Source organism: Pleurodeles waltl, chromosome 8 (genome assembly GCF_031143425.1).
Source record: "Pleurodeles waltl isolate 20211129_DDA chromosome 8, aPleWal1.hap1.20221129, whole genome shotgun sequence".
NCBI classification, from domain to species: Eukaryota; Metazoa; Chordata; class Amphibia; order Caudata; family Salamandridae; genus Pleurodeles; species Pleurodeles waltl.
Window position 1 is genome coordinate 1,316,571,656 of NC_090447.1, and position 17,046 is coordinate 1,316,588,701.

General features: G+C 42.5%; 1 protein-coding gene across 2 annotated transcripts in view; it reads left to right on the plus strand.

Annotated features, from left to right (window-relative positions):
• The first annotated feature begins 330 nt into the window (after positions 1-330).
• RDX (radixin) overlaps positions 331-17,046 on the plus strand; it is a 506,777-nt gene continuing 490,061 nt past the window's right edge. The window contains exon 1 of one of the 2 annotated variants that reach the window (XM_069202305.1): positions 331-511. In XM_069202305.1, coding sequence (XP_069058406.1) covers positions 346-511 — 166 coding nt within the window. In that variant the 5' untranslated portion in view covers positions 331-345. The remainder of the gene's footprint in view (positions 512-17,046) is intronic. The other variant, XM_069202306.1, reaches the window with a different exon arrangement.

Consider the following 17,046-nt stretch of genomic DNA (forward strand, 5'->3'; position numbering starts at 1 on the left):
ACAAAAAAAGATAAACGCGGCTTCATGCAATGTAACTGGTGATCATGTAACGAGCCCCCGCACATTCTGGTGGCGTTAACGGCATATGGCAGTAGAAAGCTTGGGAACAGCAACGTCGCAAAGAAGCCATATCACACTACACCAGACAACAAAGGAATTACTCTTCAGCATCTTCCCTATTAACGAGCTGCTTCGTCCACGCCTAAAGAAGGAAAGCCTCTCTTCATCGATGAGTTTTAATGCTCAACGTGTACCATCAACAGGCTTCCAAGCTCCATATTATCCAGCGCCAATAACGGTCCTTCTCTCGGCTGGCAGCACGATTGAGGGATTTCCCGATCTAAAATGTCCCCTCTCTCAGCGTGTTACGTCGGACGTGCCCCCTACGTAAGAATTGGCGTCGCAACTCAGGGGGGGCTCCCAGGGCGGAGACTCGTAGGAGCAGCGGCGCTACAACCGGCGCCCGGCCAACAAGACCGACCCTGGAGAGGAGGTATTCACTCTTTAGAAGGTGAGTTTTAATATTATTTTCCCACCTCAACCTCCCCGGCCCAAACTCCAGTTGTCGCACCTAGTTGCCACATTCTTACGGACTCGTTCCTTGCGAGCTGCCACATCCTTCGCTCGGCCCATGAAAGTGGTACATTTCGGACTGGGGGCCTTCCAAGCCCCCTCCGACAGAACTCTGAGCCGGGGGACACCCTTTAAAGTGGCGTTTTTTTCTTCTTCAATGCGGCGACATACCTACGCTCCAGGGAGACTGGCATAAAAGGAACAAGCTTTCCAGGGGAGAGGGGACATGATCTTTTATGGACCGTCACCCTAAGGGGCGGGGCTGGAGTTAAGTTTTTTTTCTAGTTATTATATATGGTCATCTTGTGCTGTCGTAAAGGGGGGTGGGGGACAATTTGATTAATTCCTGCACGACTGGGGAAACGCACTGCAGATATTAAGCTATTTGAGAGTTTTCGCGCACAGTGCTCTATCTGAAACAGTTCTGTTTTTTCACAACTTTTGAGTATTAGATGGGCCGCTTTGTCTGTTACGTTCTTTAAATGCAGCTGTATTTTTAACTACTTTGGCGGCATCAGTAGCCTGATTGTATTTGTCCGTGTTTAAGGCGGCATTTTTAGATGTTAGCTGACTGTGCAGCGATAATTGAGACCTTTCGCTCCCTCAACAAATGCGAGGCCGTATGGCGCTTGTGTCATTGTCACCAGTCAGTTCTCAAAATAATCATCCTGAAACGCTAAATTATAAGCCTAACGCGTTTCTTAATCTAATTTCGTTTCATTTTTCCATTCCACAGTTGTCAGGGTGAGATTTAGAAAAAAGCTTTCATTGCAGTATACTCTATTGCTGGGCGTGTGCTTGTATTATTGTATTCAAATGTGAAAGTCTTAGTTAATATAGTTTCTCCCATCAGAACTGGAAAATATTCCCTTCGGGAGACAAAGGGATTTCACCTAGTTAAAAAAATGCTTCTGGAACTCCCTATGTTGCCACTGCATTCGTATTGACACATTTCAATAAGACTGTCTCACATTTTAAATTAATTGCCAACTCTCCTTACCGTGGATGTGATCCTAGTATTGAAGAGTACCAGGACTTCTGAGAATGGCTGACATTCTAGTAGTGAACTGCTCTAGCACTTTCCAATAGAGGTTCTAGGATAGTAATATTCATTGCAAGCTCTTCTTAGCGTGGTACTTAATATATCTCTCCTGCAACAATACCATTGCTTCTATACATGGCTGCTATACCTTTAATGAAGCAATTACAACAGTTCTTTAGAGGACTTAAGTTCTTTTAATGGAGAGTATGGGTACCTCCACATGTAAACAGATGTTTAAATATTAGCTTTCATCATCAAAGTGTAAGCCATGCATTGTAAACAACCCTCTTTTTTAATTTACATGATTTTATTTAAACATAAAAAAAAAAAAAAACTGAAAGACCACGTCCCAGTTCACTTCCCTACTTCCATTGAAGCAGTTTAAAGACTAGAACCGACCCATTCCAACTAAGCTGGCTAATAGTTACAACTGTTACTTACCACACTTTTAGACAACATAAGTGCGGTATGAAGTGTGACGTATAAACACGTTTTTTGTTTTTAATCTGTTAACTGTATACTTAGGCACCGTCCCAACTTGCTTTATTGGAGAGTGTCCGTAATAGTGCAGAGTGGTAGGAGGGTACTTGCTAATGTTTTAGTGTGGATGATCAGGTACCGATTGAGACCGTTATTTCTATATGCTCTAGGTCAGTGACCGTGCCTCAGGACCCCCTCAGTGCCTCTTAGCGTTGCCCCTTCTAAGCGATGTCCGAAGAAGTAATGGTGATGCAGCGCGACCCTCTTCCGAAATTGCTAACCGTGCGTTCCCTTCATCGAAGAGACGGTGTTTTCTTTTTCCCCTTTATATGCGCTTGGAAGCAAGAGCCTTTAAAGCAAACAATTTACACGAGACCCTGTCATGGTACCTAGAACAATAAATAGGTTAGATAATTGACAGATGCTAAAAAATAGGGGTTGGTGGTTGTAACCACAGGCAGTCTGTTACAGTAATAAATACAGAAATGTGATTATGTGCATGCTCGAATTTGAATTTGTCATGTTTAGTTACTTGTGTGGGGGGAGTGTAGGGTTTTAGGTCTGTGCATTTTTCAGATCCTCTAATTTGAGGTGTGTTTTGAGAGCCGTTTTAGTATTTTATTTTTTTTAGAATAGAGCCCTTGGATTCTATAGCATAGCATTACAATATATCATCTTAATGCCGTGAGGGAACGCAAGGCCGTGCAAGTTGGCTTTTGGGAACAGTTTGGTGCTGGAAGTTATAATTGTGCTATACTTCGTATGGTGAATTGGCAGGAAAGTATTTCAGCTAAGAAAGTTGGGGACAGACCATGAATGTACCATAAGGAACTTAAACTGGGCTTTGTTACAGGCATAAAGTCAGCTGTCCTATAAAGACGACGGGGACCATCACTTTTAAAGAAATTGATTTCAAAATTAACAATTTTATTGAGCAGTTAGAATACACAGTTTGGGAAACTTAGAATAATAGTTAAATTTATACGGAATTTAAGGGTGCTTCAACGTATGGAACGAAAGATAAGGTCAGATTTTTCAGTTTGACAGGCTAATATCTGATTGCTGTAGCATAGAAAACTGTATTGATGAATTTGTGAATACAAATATAGGTTTCTGGCAGAGCTGTAAATGGTTATGACACCAGAGGGGACGGATTAGTGGAGTAAAAATGGGTGGGGTGGAAAAAGCCAGAAATAACTACATTTCTGTTTTAGAATAATTGAGTATGATGAATGATCAATGTGGCCATTGCCTGATGGCTGTGAGCCAGCTGGAGATTTGATTGTTTTGAAGGGATGGGAAAGATTATTTTTTTTGTCAGCCTAAAGAGATGAAATCGTAAAACAGAACATTTAAACATGTTTTTTGGTTGTGCGTCATGTTGCAGTCTCTTCAAGTGTTGTAAATAAAAGTATTAATAATGTTCAGATTCATGTAGTAGCCTGTTTTACTAACCTTGAAAGGGTGAAAAGCTAATTTGGCCTGGTGAGGATTTTAATACATGCATGACCTGCAAGTCACAGTAGATTTGAACATAATGATCTCGCAGAACCATCTTGCTATTATATTGCACAAAGAGGGGAGGTTACAATGGTTAGGTTATGTCTGTAGATAGTAATTACATAGCCCAAATTTACCTGAAAGTCAGTAGGGTGCTGAACTCCCCACTGGCAAAATACAGTGTGTGATAGGAGGGTCAGCTGGTTTGTGGATTGTTACTGCACCATAATCTGTTCCGTTATTAGTATTTATAAGGCACACATATCACCTGGAGGGTTTCCTGTTGCCCTTGAAGGAGCCAACTAGGCTGTCTTCGAGGAGCCTATTGTAAGGCTCCCATTTCCGGTTCTTCATACTTTGAGCATGGAACTGACAGCTCTGATTATGAAGGAAAGTCTTTCCAGGTTGCGAGGTTATGTGGGAAAAGGCACATACCCCATTTTGACATGCCTGATTTGGGGAATCTGGGTGATAATTAGGCCAGCCAAGTCATCAGGGTGAGATCCAGAAGTAGATGCAATTGTTCATGTAAGCTGGGCTCAGGTTGTGTTAAGCCTTGTAGGTGGGAGTTTAAAAAGGGCATGTTTCTGGATCCGGTGTCAGTGGAGGTCCTTCAGGTGCTTGGTTATGTGCTTTTGAGGAGGATGGTTAAGTGCGAGACTGGCTGCTGCGTTTTGTACCACTTGGAGTCTGTTGGTCACCTTGGCTGGGTGCCTGTGAGTTGACATAGTCTGGTCAGCCTGTGATGAGGGCTTGCAGTACCATTCTGCGGGTGTCAAGCTGGAGCAATTTGGATATTTACCTGAGCATTCTCAGAGCGTTGAAGCAAGTGGATACTACTGAGTGGACTTAGTTGGCCAAGCAGATCTGGTTGTCAATCATGACGCCCAAGTTCCTGACTGCATTAATGGGTAAGGGGGCCGGTCCCAGTTAGGTTGGCCACCAAGAAAGGTCAAACAGTACCACTTCGCTTTTGTCGCTGTTGAGTTAGACAGTTTCTGCTCATCCAGTTGGTCACGGCGGACATACACTTGATGAATTTGTATTAGCTGGCTGGTGTATCTTCTGAGAGTTAATCAGTTGTGTGTCATCTGTGTAGGCATTGAACAAAGTCGGACTCAGAGGAGCCTTGGATTATGCTATGCATTAACTGGGTGGCATTTAACTGATAAGTGGGTAGGCTGACCATCTGTGTTTGCTCGGTGAGGAAGAAGTGCATCCTTTGTTGGGCTGGGGCGTGAATTCTTTCTTTGTGGAGTTGTTGGATGGGGTGTGAGACTGTGTCAAAGGATGTCTAGTATTCTGAAGAATGAGGGCTACCATGTCTTCCTTGTCAGTGATGAAGTGGATGTTGTCTGTGGTGGTGATGACGGCTGTCTCGGTACTGTGGTTGTCTTGCAAGGATCTAGTTTGGGTAAAGGTCTGAGGGAGCTCCAGATTTGATGGCTCCCTTTATGTTGGTGACTTCCATGATGGGGATTGCTGTCATGCAGGTCAGTGTGGAACCTTATGTGTTGCTGGCTGTAGTGGAGAGGGGGCCGAGCATCAAAGAGTGAGTCTTGATTGTCTCTGAGAATTGGATGGATAGTTATGTGTATAGTTCATGGGAGGGGGATGATGGCTATGGTGGTGGCAGAGGGATGTGAATACTTTGACAATGGCAAAGTTCTCTGGCGGAGTTTGAGCTGTTGTGTATGTGGGAGGATAGGACCAGCCACTTGGTGGCTTTCAGACATTGGTGGTATATCCAGAGGGCCAACTTGTAGGAGGTTCTGGCTGAATCATTATAGGTGTAGCTCCATGGCTGTGCCAATTGCTGGAAGTGATGCTTTGTGTGTCTGAGTTCCTTGGTATACCAGCCAGCCTGTGCCATTATCTGAGGTTTGGAGGTGGTTTGCATAGGAGCCTGGGTATTTGCGCTGGAGTTTATCCGTGCGTTCAAACTGGAGATGGTGATGGATGGTCCAGGTTTTGGTGAGTTTTTGGCCTGGTTGACCCAAGTAGTAGTATTAAGGATGTGAGTGTTCAGATCTTAAATTGTAGCAGGGTTAGGGCAGTCCTGATGGATAAAGAGAGATTGTTTGAGATATAATTACTTACATGGAGAAGTTACCTTATTTTTTGCAGTTATTTTTTTTGGCTTTGGGTGTACATAGATCAGCTTGAAATGGTGAGTTTATAGGCCAGATAGGCAGGATTTCCGTACATGACTGCTTTGTAGATGATGCAGCTGTTGTTGGCTGGCAAGGGGAGTCCCTGGAGCTCCATCATGGTTGAAGTCATGTAGTCCTATTTCTTTAGGTCCTTAATGAGCTATGCTGCACAGGTAGGATGCCCCTACGTGGTGCCTGTGTGGAGCCTGGGAGGCCATTGAGAAGGTCATTGCCATCATCCAGCTGTGAGAAAAGTGGTTCTGAACTCACTTTCTGGACGGAACAGTTTAGCTAAAGTAGAGAATGCTGGTGGACTGTCTTGGTTTTGTTGCAGATGTGTTCCATGAAGGTAAGATACGTTTTTAAGGTAAATCCCAAGTGACTTGGCATTGGTGAAAGCTAGAATTTGATTTGATTCAGCTTCATGTCCTTGATCCTGGTTTGGTCTAGTTGTTGATTGTTCTTGCTAAATAGAAATTTTGTTTTGGTGGACTTGAGCTTCAGATGGGTGCTGAGATTAATTCAATCATTCCACCCATCACCTTGTTGTTTTTGCATCTGATAGGTGCGGGGCATGCAGACCTGGTAGAGGTGCATTCATGTTTGAGGTATTGGATGTCTGGCACAGAGGAGACTTTTAAATATAACTGTGTGGCGTTGACATCTGTGAATCCAGCTCTAAATGGATCCAAGTAGAGATTGAAGATGACAGGGAGGGTTTGCAAGTTGAGGGACCAGATTAAACCCTAGGAAACTACACAGGTAACTAGGATCTTCCAGGACTTGGAGGCGTCCGTAGGAACAAATTAGTATCTGTTGGATGAGGTAATGGGCTAAATGACAGAGATTTGAGGGGGGTGCTCACTGGAAATGCTGAGCACCAAGAAACAAAATGGAAAAAATGTAGATACAGCAGAAACCTACAAGGAGTGTACCAGAAATGGCAAGACAGGAAGTTGTTTTGAGTGGGACTGAGCGGCTGATAAGGTTGCCAGTAGGTTAAACAAAAAAAAAGGATACTTATGGCTGTAAAGAATTGGGCTGCACTGACAGTTATATAATTAGAAAAACAACAGTGAGCGAAGAGCACAAAAACAGGAGTAGAGAGGATTATATTGCTAGTTGGTCAGCTTGAGGGTAAGACTGTAGTAGACTAGACCAATGCCTCCCAACCTTTTGACTTCTGTGGCACCCCACTTTTTCATTACTTGATCCCGGGGACCCCCACTGAATCATTATAGGAATCTCAAGACCCCCGACCGTGTCATTACTGAAAGACAGAAACCATACATGTTAATATTGTTTATTTTCTAAGCAGTCGCGGACCCCCTGAGGAGGCTTTGCATACCCCCAGGGGTCCGCGGGCCACTGGTTGGGAACCACTCACTAGACTGTAGCATGTTTTGAAAAGGAAAAAAGGGAATTGGACAGGCCATTAATAAAAGGGAAATGATTGATAGGCCATTTTCCCACACATAAGTAATAGTACAGTGATAAATGGACATTAATAGATGTCTGTAGTTAATGATAGTTCAGAAAGTCAGGTGAGAGCAGTAAGCACACGAGTTGGCTCAGTATTTGATAGTTGAAGGCATACATGAATGAATGGAGGGAGAACAAATGGTTCTGTGATTTGAGTATAAGAATAATTTAATTTGGAAATGGGTGGAAGGTAATTGGGTTGATTACTATGGTGGATGGGATGAAGCATGGCCAAGGAGGGGGTATAAGGGCACCATGATGGTAGTGATGTGCAGTGCTGGTGCATAAGCACCAAGCTTGTCTCAGCCTCCTGTACCTAAAAAAAATTATGAATATGCAGCAAAACAGGACCGTTACTTTACTATACACACACCACAGACCCTCAATTTGCACCAATGACAGACACGGCTTTCTGATGGGGTTGTGGCTCCCTTGAATAGCAAACAGACAGAAAGGAAATAGTTAAATAAAGCTCTGACATTAGCTGCTCCTTTTGCTAAACCTGAATCTAGCAGCAACAGAAAGATGTCATTCACCGTCAGTTTAAGAGCACAGAAGTGGGTCCAAAATCAACATGAAAACTTGATTAGAGCTGATCTTACACTAGATACAACTCATTTACAGTTGGATATGTCCCAAGCGGCAGAGCCACAAGAAGGAATACCTACAAGACCAGTACATATAGCTAAAGGAAGGAGTGCAGCTTCAGATGGCATAGGGTTGCTTCTTCTACCACTGTAACAACAATATTTACGCTTCTTCAGGTGGTTATAGATTCCCCCACCCACACAACCTGCATACCTGTAGAGCTACACAGTTACAACCACCTATAGGCAAACTTATTGCCATTAATTCTAAAAATAAAACTGTGGGTACACCGATAATAGGTGAAACGGCAGTGTGAGAGTTGGAGAGACTTTGCAAGTTAGCATGGTGTATCTGAGTCTTAGAGGATTGAGTCTGCCCCCGTATGGTGGACAGTTCATGGTTTTTGTTGGAGGTATCACAAGGTACTGCACGTATTTTTGAGGTGCTCATTTCAATACTAGCACATATCCAGCAGCTACAAAAGAAGGTGCAGCACAAGTTCAATCACGTCTTTGATTCCCACTACGCGGTCCAGGCTACTCTCAATCAAATTCATCAACAACTTACAGCTACTACTTCTGGAGTTGAGGAGCTCCTTAAAGCTAAGCTGTAATGTCAGGCTGTAAAAGATGCTGTAAAATGCAAATGCTTTCTGCATCTCTCACAGTTTGTGACATTACAGCTTAGGTTTAAGATGCAAATGCAAGACTTTATGGCCTAGCGGCAGTATTACTGGTAGGTATAGAAAAGGCATTTGATTAGGTGGGCTTGACCTATTTAACTTGCTCCAGAGATGCGACTTAAAACTAAAGTTTGAGTTGCGTAAGACTTATATACACCAACTTATCCGCTCATGTCCTAGTGGGGACTGCAGTTTCTGAGCCCTTTCATATCCTGTGGGGGACACACCAAAGATGTCAGCTGTTCCTGTTATTATTTGCCATGGCTATAGATCCCCAGGATGAGTGGCTCCATATCGATTCACAGGTGAAGGGTTTGTGTGGGAGAATAGTATCTCTGACAAGATCACGTTCTAGGCAGATGACGCCCTAATCTTTTTGACTGAGCCGAAGACCTCTGGCCCGTAGGTGCTTCAAATCCTTCAGATTTTTTGCAAGGTGTCAAGCCTCTTCATTAATGGAGCTAAATCTGCCGTCTTCCTGGTTCCCCCACCCCTAAGTCCGAGGGTGGCCTGCAGAACTACAACTAGTTACACTTGGCTTCAAATATCTAGGAGTACGTATCATCCATACTTCCTCTGTAGTGTGGGATTTGAACATCCAAACACTCCTGGATGCACTAACGGACATTAAAGCATGGGTGGCTCTCCCCCATCCCTTATTATGCGATGGGCTATAAATTATTTTGCTCCATCCCTTCTTGTATCACTTACAGTATTATTCATATCCTCTTACTCACCCCTTTTTCAGAAAGTACAATCCATGTTTTAAAGCTTTTTATGGGACTAAGGCTGTCCTCATAAAGCCTTTACTAAATGTTGCAAGCCCACATACGAAAGGGGGCATTGCCTTTGAAGATACTGAGATGTGCTATCGGGCCTCCCATATGATCATCCGTAATGAATGTGGTATGATCCGCAGGGGGACCCAGCTTACACCTCAGAATAATGGGTGCATCTGATCCAACATTTATTGTATGGCGCAAAAATACATTCCCTGCTTCCCCCATTGACAAAAGTGGTACTTCAAAGTTGGGAGACTGCTGTAGTAACAAGCATTTGTAATGCAATGGGTCTCGTGTTTGCTCGAGTTAGAGATATTAGCTTTGTAAATTACTAGCTGGACTTTTGTCACACAAACTGAAAATTAAAGCAGTTGACATAAGCAAGCCGATTCAAAATGCCGCCGTGAGCGTGAAGGAGACACACAAAAGGAAAAAGAAGTTAGCTCGCAGTCAAAGTTATCGGCAAACGTGCAATTATCCATGTCACGGGGCAGTTCCACTGGAAAGCCACCACCCCACCATCGGTTGCAAAATGGAAAAACAGCCTAGACTGGTGCTTGAACAGGGACCAACCTGCATGTGAGACCAGGGGGTACCCTAAACAATACATACAAATCTGGCAAAGGTGGGCATTCTATAGAGAGAACACCATCATGAGCAGAGACAACTGCTCAAACATGCTTGACATGGAAATCTGCAATTATGGGGAGCCAGAACATTGACAGGATACATTGACATTGAATGTGTGGGCTTCTTCCCCGTAAACGTGTGGGAGCAGGGACCTGTGGGGGGGGGGTATTGGAAAACTATTGCACCTTGTTGTAATGTTACTGTGTTGTATTGGACATTTCCACTTTTAAACAAGCATTTACAATGCAATAGGTCTTGCATATTTCGAGCAAGTTAATTGTCATCTTTTGACAACAGTGCCCACGAGTAAAAACAAAACATGAGAGAAACTGAGAAAAGACGACTTGGCAAAATAACAGATAGTTAGCTTTAAAAAATAAAACTTTGCAATTTTGTGCCTGCTGGGCAAATTTTTGGCAGTCGCAAGCTTTTCTATTTGCGAGTCACTAGAAGTTAAAAAGAACAAATAGTACCTCAATCACATTGGGAGCAGCGGGCGAGCACTAATTAAGTTGAATTAATTAGTGCTTGATCCCTGCTCCACACAGAAAAATGGAAATGCCAGTCACAGCTTTGCGAATTACGAGGCTGTAAAGAAGAGTGCCACGCAAACCAGCAAATGGTGAGCGACCTGCTTTACGGAACACAGCAGAGTCCGCAAGCGAGACGCAATCGTTAGTGCATGCACTTGTCCATAGTTGACTCGCCTACTTTACTAGCTCTTCTTTAGATAAGATTTCTCCTGCTACATCATGAACTAAAAAAATGCCATCTGAGAAGTCTGATTTATAAATTGAGAGTGGCCTAAACTGACTCTAAACTGTAAGAACTCACTGGGGTGAAAGGGTAGCTAGATCTCTTCCTGCCTAATGGAAGAAGTGAAATAGACTGAACTGCCAATAAATAGAAACAGATTGGATGCGAACATCCCATGACAGAGTCTATGTTAAATGAACCCTCTGGTTGAGGTCAGCTTTTGCTGACTGCAGTAATCACCATTGTAGGAGCTTTGGTAAACCTTTGGGGGGGAGAGGGGAAATGTTGAAACAATTTATATAATCTCTTGGATTGGGCGATATTTGTTTCATGATTTTGTATGTAGCTCAGTTTGCTTTTATATAGTTGTCTCATAGGTTGTATCTAAGCTGCAGTATGAAAGCACAAACATTTAAATTAATTATTCTATTGGATGTTGGATACCTTAGAAATCCCAAATATATTTTAACCGTTACTTTCTTATCACCTACAACAGGTGGAAGAAGAGATGAGTTAGTAGTTTTAAAGGACTCCTAAGTACCTTATATTCTTGGATCTGGGGGAGTGTGAGAGGCCCAGTGAAATGGGGAGACAAGTAGGTTGCTATGGTTGTCAAGAATGGTACATGGGCTGGCTGAGGAATTGGGTCAGAGTGTGGGGTTTTTGTGTTTAGGGGGAGGTAGCAGGAGTATGGCGCAAGTGGACATAAAGGATTTATTTGAAAAACATATGGCGATTCATTACTTGGATACAGTCATTAATATGTGTTTACCAGATTGAAATGTAAAAGGACTGAATATTACATTCAAGCGCCAAGGATACCACAAGTTATGTTTTTTTACTCCAGATGCTCTTTGCACCCAACCTTCACCAGGTGAAGGTTAGACATATAGGTGACTTATAAGTTACTTAAGTGCAGTGGTAAATGGCTGTGAAATAACGTGGACGTTATTTCACTCGGGCTGCACTGGCAGGCCTGTGTAAGAATTGTCAGATCTCCCTATGGGTGGCAAAAGAAATGCTGCAGCCCATAGGGATCTCCTGGAACCCCAATACCCTGGGTACCTCAGTACCATATACTAGGGAATTATAAGGGTGTTCCAGTATGCCAATGTGAATTGGTGAAATTGGTCACTAGCCTGTTAGTGACAATTTAGAAAGCAGAGAGAGCATAACCACTGAGGTTCTGGTTAGCAGAGCCTCAGTGTGACAGTTAGTCATCACACAGGGAACACATACAGGGCACACTTATGAGCACTGGGGCCCTGCCTGGCAGGGTCCCAGTGACACATAGAGTAAAACAACATATATACAGTGAAATATGGGGGTAACATGCCAGGCAAGATGGTACTTTCCTACAGTGGGATGGTTGCGAGGTCGGCGGAGTGGAGATGTCTGGGTGTAGAAGGAGAGATGTTTGAGGTATTCTGGTCCGGTGTTGTGCAGTGCTTTGTGAACGTGGGTGAGGAGTTTGAAGGTGATTTTCTTGTTGACTGGGAGCCAGTGCAGGTTTTTCAGGTGGTCTGTGATGTGGCAGTAGCAGGGGATGTCCAGAATGAGGTGTGCAGAGGCGTTCTGGATGCGTTGCAGCCTCTTCTGGAGTTTGGCCGTGGTTCCTGCGTAGAGGGCATTGCCGTAGTCCAGCTTGCTGCTTACGAGGGCTTGGGTGACTGTTCTTCTGGTTTCGGTGGGTATCCATTTGTAGATCTTTCGGAGCATGCGGAGGGTGTTGAAGCAGGAGGAGGAGATGGCGTTGACTTGCTGGGTCATGGATAGTGAGGGGTCCTAGATGAACCCTAGGTTGCATGTGTGGTTGGCGGGAGTCGGAGTGGTTCCAAGAGTGGCAGGCCACTAGGAGTCATCCCAAGCGGAGGGGGTGGAGCCGAAGATGAGGACTTCCGCCTTGTTGGAATTGAGTTTGAGGCAGCTGCTCTTCATCCATTTGGCAATGTCCTTCATTCCTTTGTGGAGGTAGATCTTGGTGGAGTCCTTGGTGAGGGAGAGGATCAGCTGGATGTCGTGTGGAACAGTAATGCAGATTACACTGTTTACTCCATGCATACAAACCAAACCATGAGGACCTTCAGTGGTGTTTTTATTTTTATTTTTTAATTTTTTATAGCACTTCACTACCAAACTGGTAAGTTGACAAACCCTATACATAATCCCTTGGTACTTATATTATAGTAGATACTATTAATATGCAGTATACTGGTAGAACAAAAAAGGCAAAATATTGTTTTAAAGACTAATGTTCATATTCGGCTTAACACATCTGGAGGCAGGAACATCAAGCTGGAAGGTAATGCACGTTTTTTAGGTCGAGCGCTCAAGCGATTTGACCTGTTGTAGGAATTGTGGGCTTTTAACCACACCCATCTCACGCCCATCACTTTCACTCATTTGTTGGCTTGCCTTTCAAAAATCCCTGGATGCTATTGGTAATTGCTTTACATTTGTCCCACCTTGGGACTGCTTTTGTTACCGCCTTGCAGACTGCCCCCTTACATGGATAATTGCATAACTGCCGATATAATTCAATGTGGGTGAACTATTATTATTTTTTCTGTCTCCCCCCCCTTTGTGCTCCATGGCCCATCACAGCACTCACAGTGCAAACTCCATTGGTGGTATTGGAGTGCAGGTCACATTGTTCACATTGTTGCCTAATGAGATTCATTTCTTTTGGCTCTCCCATTCACGCTAAATAGCTTTCCCAGAAACACTTATAAGTGATAAATGCTTTACTAAAAAACACCCAGAAATCCACAACGTGGCTCTCCCGGTACATCGTCAGAGCTGATACTACAATATTCACTGCACTCCAGAAAAGTCACCCCTCATAATGCTTTGCAAACATTCTTTTTCAAAATACTTTTGCCTATAAGTCAGCCTACGGTGGCCCTAGTACAAAGGTACCACCACCAAAACGTTCAGCATGAAACACACTTTCCTATTTAGGTCATATCTAGGTCCCAACACAAGGTTAGTAGAGACCCCAAAATAACCCTGCCCACCATTCAGTCCCTTTTAAAGCTCTCTTATGGCTAGAACTTTTGTTTTACAGCTTGGAATAGTTTGTGTTCTAAGGGCCTTAATATTGCAGTAGGTCTGCTAGGCCTGAAAATGTGTAAGGTACTTCACCCTCTAGGGGCTAAATATATGGTTGCACGACTTTATTTTGTGTCATTCTATTTTCATTTGGTTATGCCCTCTGGTGGCTAATTATATGGTTACATGACCATGTTTCTAGCCAATTATATTTTTATTGTGGTATCCTTTAGGGGCTGTTCTGTGCATTACAGTCAACATACTACAATATTTGCTGCACTTGATCATCCCGTAATGCTTTACATGGCATTCTTTTACAAAACATTTTTGCCCATAACTCGGCCTGTGGTGGTCCGAGGACAGTGGGACCACGGTCAAAACATTCACCACAACTTGCTTTCTTTCTATATCATCGTCCGGGTCCCCACGCTAGGTAAGTGGGGGGACCCCAAAATAATTACCCCTCCATTCAATGTCTTTTTAACCTCTCACATGGTTGGAACCTTTGTTTTACAGTTGAGAGTAGTTTGTGTTTTAAGGGTCTTGCTTGCAATGTCATTGCAGTAGGCCTGCTAGTCCTGAAAATGTGTAATGCACTGTGCCCTCTAGGTGCTAAATATATGGTTACATTGCAGTACTTTGAGTAATTTTCCTTTCATGTGGTTTTGCCCTCTAGGGGCTACTATATGGTAACATGACCATGTTTATTACAAATATCCTGAAACCATGTTTGTGATATCCTATAGGGGCTGTTCTGAGCATTACAGTCTAATGCCAAACGTTTATTTCTGATAGTTTTTTTTATTGGTTTTATATGATAATTGTATATCTTATTAATCTCTCCTTATTGCAGTTATGACCATGATTCAGGCCAACTTAACATTCTTATTACACCGTGACGTTTGAGCACTCCTGAAATGTTTGGGTAGTTTATTTCTCCCGTTACTCCTACTTGGCTGTCTTGTTTTGGGAATTGTGTTAGCCAGCAGCTCTCCTGGTGGGGTGGTTAAAGTGGTATTCTATTGGAATTAGCAGGACAGATTTAAATTAGGATGTTAAATGGCAACATTTTAATGTTTGGCTGCATATAGAAGAAGAAGGTAAATGGAAGTGCTTTAGTTTTATGAAGGGCCCCTGGAATTATGTGGCAGGAAAAAACCCAAATTATACGGTAGGGTTGACCAATTTATGTGGCAAGAAAAGTCCAGTTATGAATTTAAAACACCAATAGCTCTAACTTAAGCTAATGCGAGACCCATTGCATTGCAAATATGTGTTCTTTTCAGTCCTCCCCCACCCCAGCAACAGTCCTCTCGCAGTGCCCTATATTAGTCTCTTCTGCAGGTGGCTAATCACTCTGCCTTAATCGCATTCAGTGTGTACTCTTAGTATTATCAGGTTTCCAAAATCTGAATGAGGTGTGTTATCTGGGCTTTACCTAAATAGCTGATAGAGTGAGATAGTATGTCTCTAAAAGAGTTTATTGATGTCTATTACTGTTCTGCCTCCTGTAATATCTAGGATAATTGAATGCTTATACCTGGGCCATTTTCAGAGCCTACTCTATTCATCTAAGCAAATAGAAAGACCAATATTTGCATTGGAAATCAAGTGATTTAGTTATTAAATAGCAGTCAAAAAGAATGTTTTATTGTGCTAGAGGATTGTGTAGTGAACTTGCTATTTCTGGCCAAGAGATTGGTCATCAGTAAGGTAAATTTAAAGTATATATTAATAGAACAGAGAACATCTCTAATGTATTTTCTCAATGTTAAACCTATATAGGTGTAGAAGAAATGGCTTCTGAGACCAATAAGAGAGATTAATAGATACTTGGACTGTAGGTTTCTTCCCATATTTTCCACGGCACAACATGAAAGACTTTCAGTCACTTTGTATGTGGCAGCAGTAGTCAAGACCATTGAACGCCTAGCTTCTTGAAGGCCCCTGGCCCAGGTCCTCTCGCTGCTGCAGTATATAAAATACTATTTGAAGAGAGAAATCCATCACTTCCTAAAACAGTTCAGAAATTACTCTGGCAAGAATCGAGATCCGAAGGATGGCTTACTATCTCAGTATTGCTAAAGAAAGACAAAACCACACTAAATTGACGTTTATATTGGTCAGTATCTTCATTAAAAAAGATCTCTAGATGAAATCTAATATTTTAACAAATGGATTAACTAGCAGACTGCAAGTACTAGTTAAACCCTTTCAACATAGGTTTGTGATCGACAGAGGCACCACTGCCCACGCAAACGTTGCCATTTCTTTGATAAGAGCAGAAGTTCTAAATAAACGGAAGGCAGGCTTATTGGATGCTGACAAAGCCAACTGTCATTAAGGTTTCTATGGCACCGGGGTGTGGAATTCCCGTACTCTGATGCTCAAGACATATTGTTTGTGGTCAAGGACAGTGAAGTTTCATGTTTATTTCTTATACAGTGCAAGGAGATCCACGATTGTGCAGCACGTACATGTTAGCTGCAGATTTATAGTGTGTATTCTGATTGTGTCTGCTGCTATAGTAAGCTACGCCTTAATACATTTAATATTTTCACAATTGCATATATGGTTCACTAATGCAAAGCTATTGGTATTAGTCTGGCCACTGTAAGGAAAACAGTGAGATGCAAGATAAAACGTGCATTTCTGTCAGATCTCCAATACAAGAACATGAACACGTTTACACATCTCAACAATTTATGGTTATTCATTATGGACCCAGAGTACTCCTTGATTATGTGCAAAAATACATACACAAGAATCAAAGAAAGATGGGGGATTTTTCTTTCAATATAAAAAGTACCGAAATATTTAAAATTTGAAGAAAAAAAAACAGACGAAAGTCACAGGCAGTTTTGCTAAACTATCGTGCAGTTTTAAGATGGGGTTAAATACAATTTCTCAGACTCGGTTATTAAAACATCTTTGATGCGTGACTGAATTTACAAACAAATAGTAGATGAGTTTCCGTGTAAAAAGATGAAGGGCATCCTTACGGCAAAATGTTACCTCACATTGGTGCAGATTTTTTTACTTTTGGGAACTTTACAGATGTAGGCATGGAAACCATACAACTAGCATTTTTTTTTTTTGGGGTGATCTTCATTTTGGCTTGAGAAAATGCCCACAAATACAGATGCTTACGAAACAACCCACAGAACAAGCGTACATTCTTTTTTCTCAAGTGGGAAAATATTTACTACCATTGAGAAACTACTTTCCTTCCACCCCACCATCTTTTTAGAGTGGGTTGTCCCTAGAATATGCATTATTCCTGCCTTTGTCAGAGTACATTTCCTATCTTTTCCTGAATGGTAATAG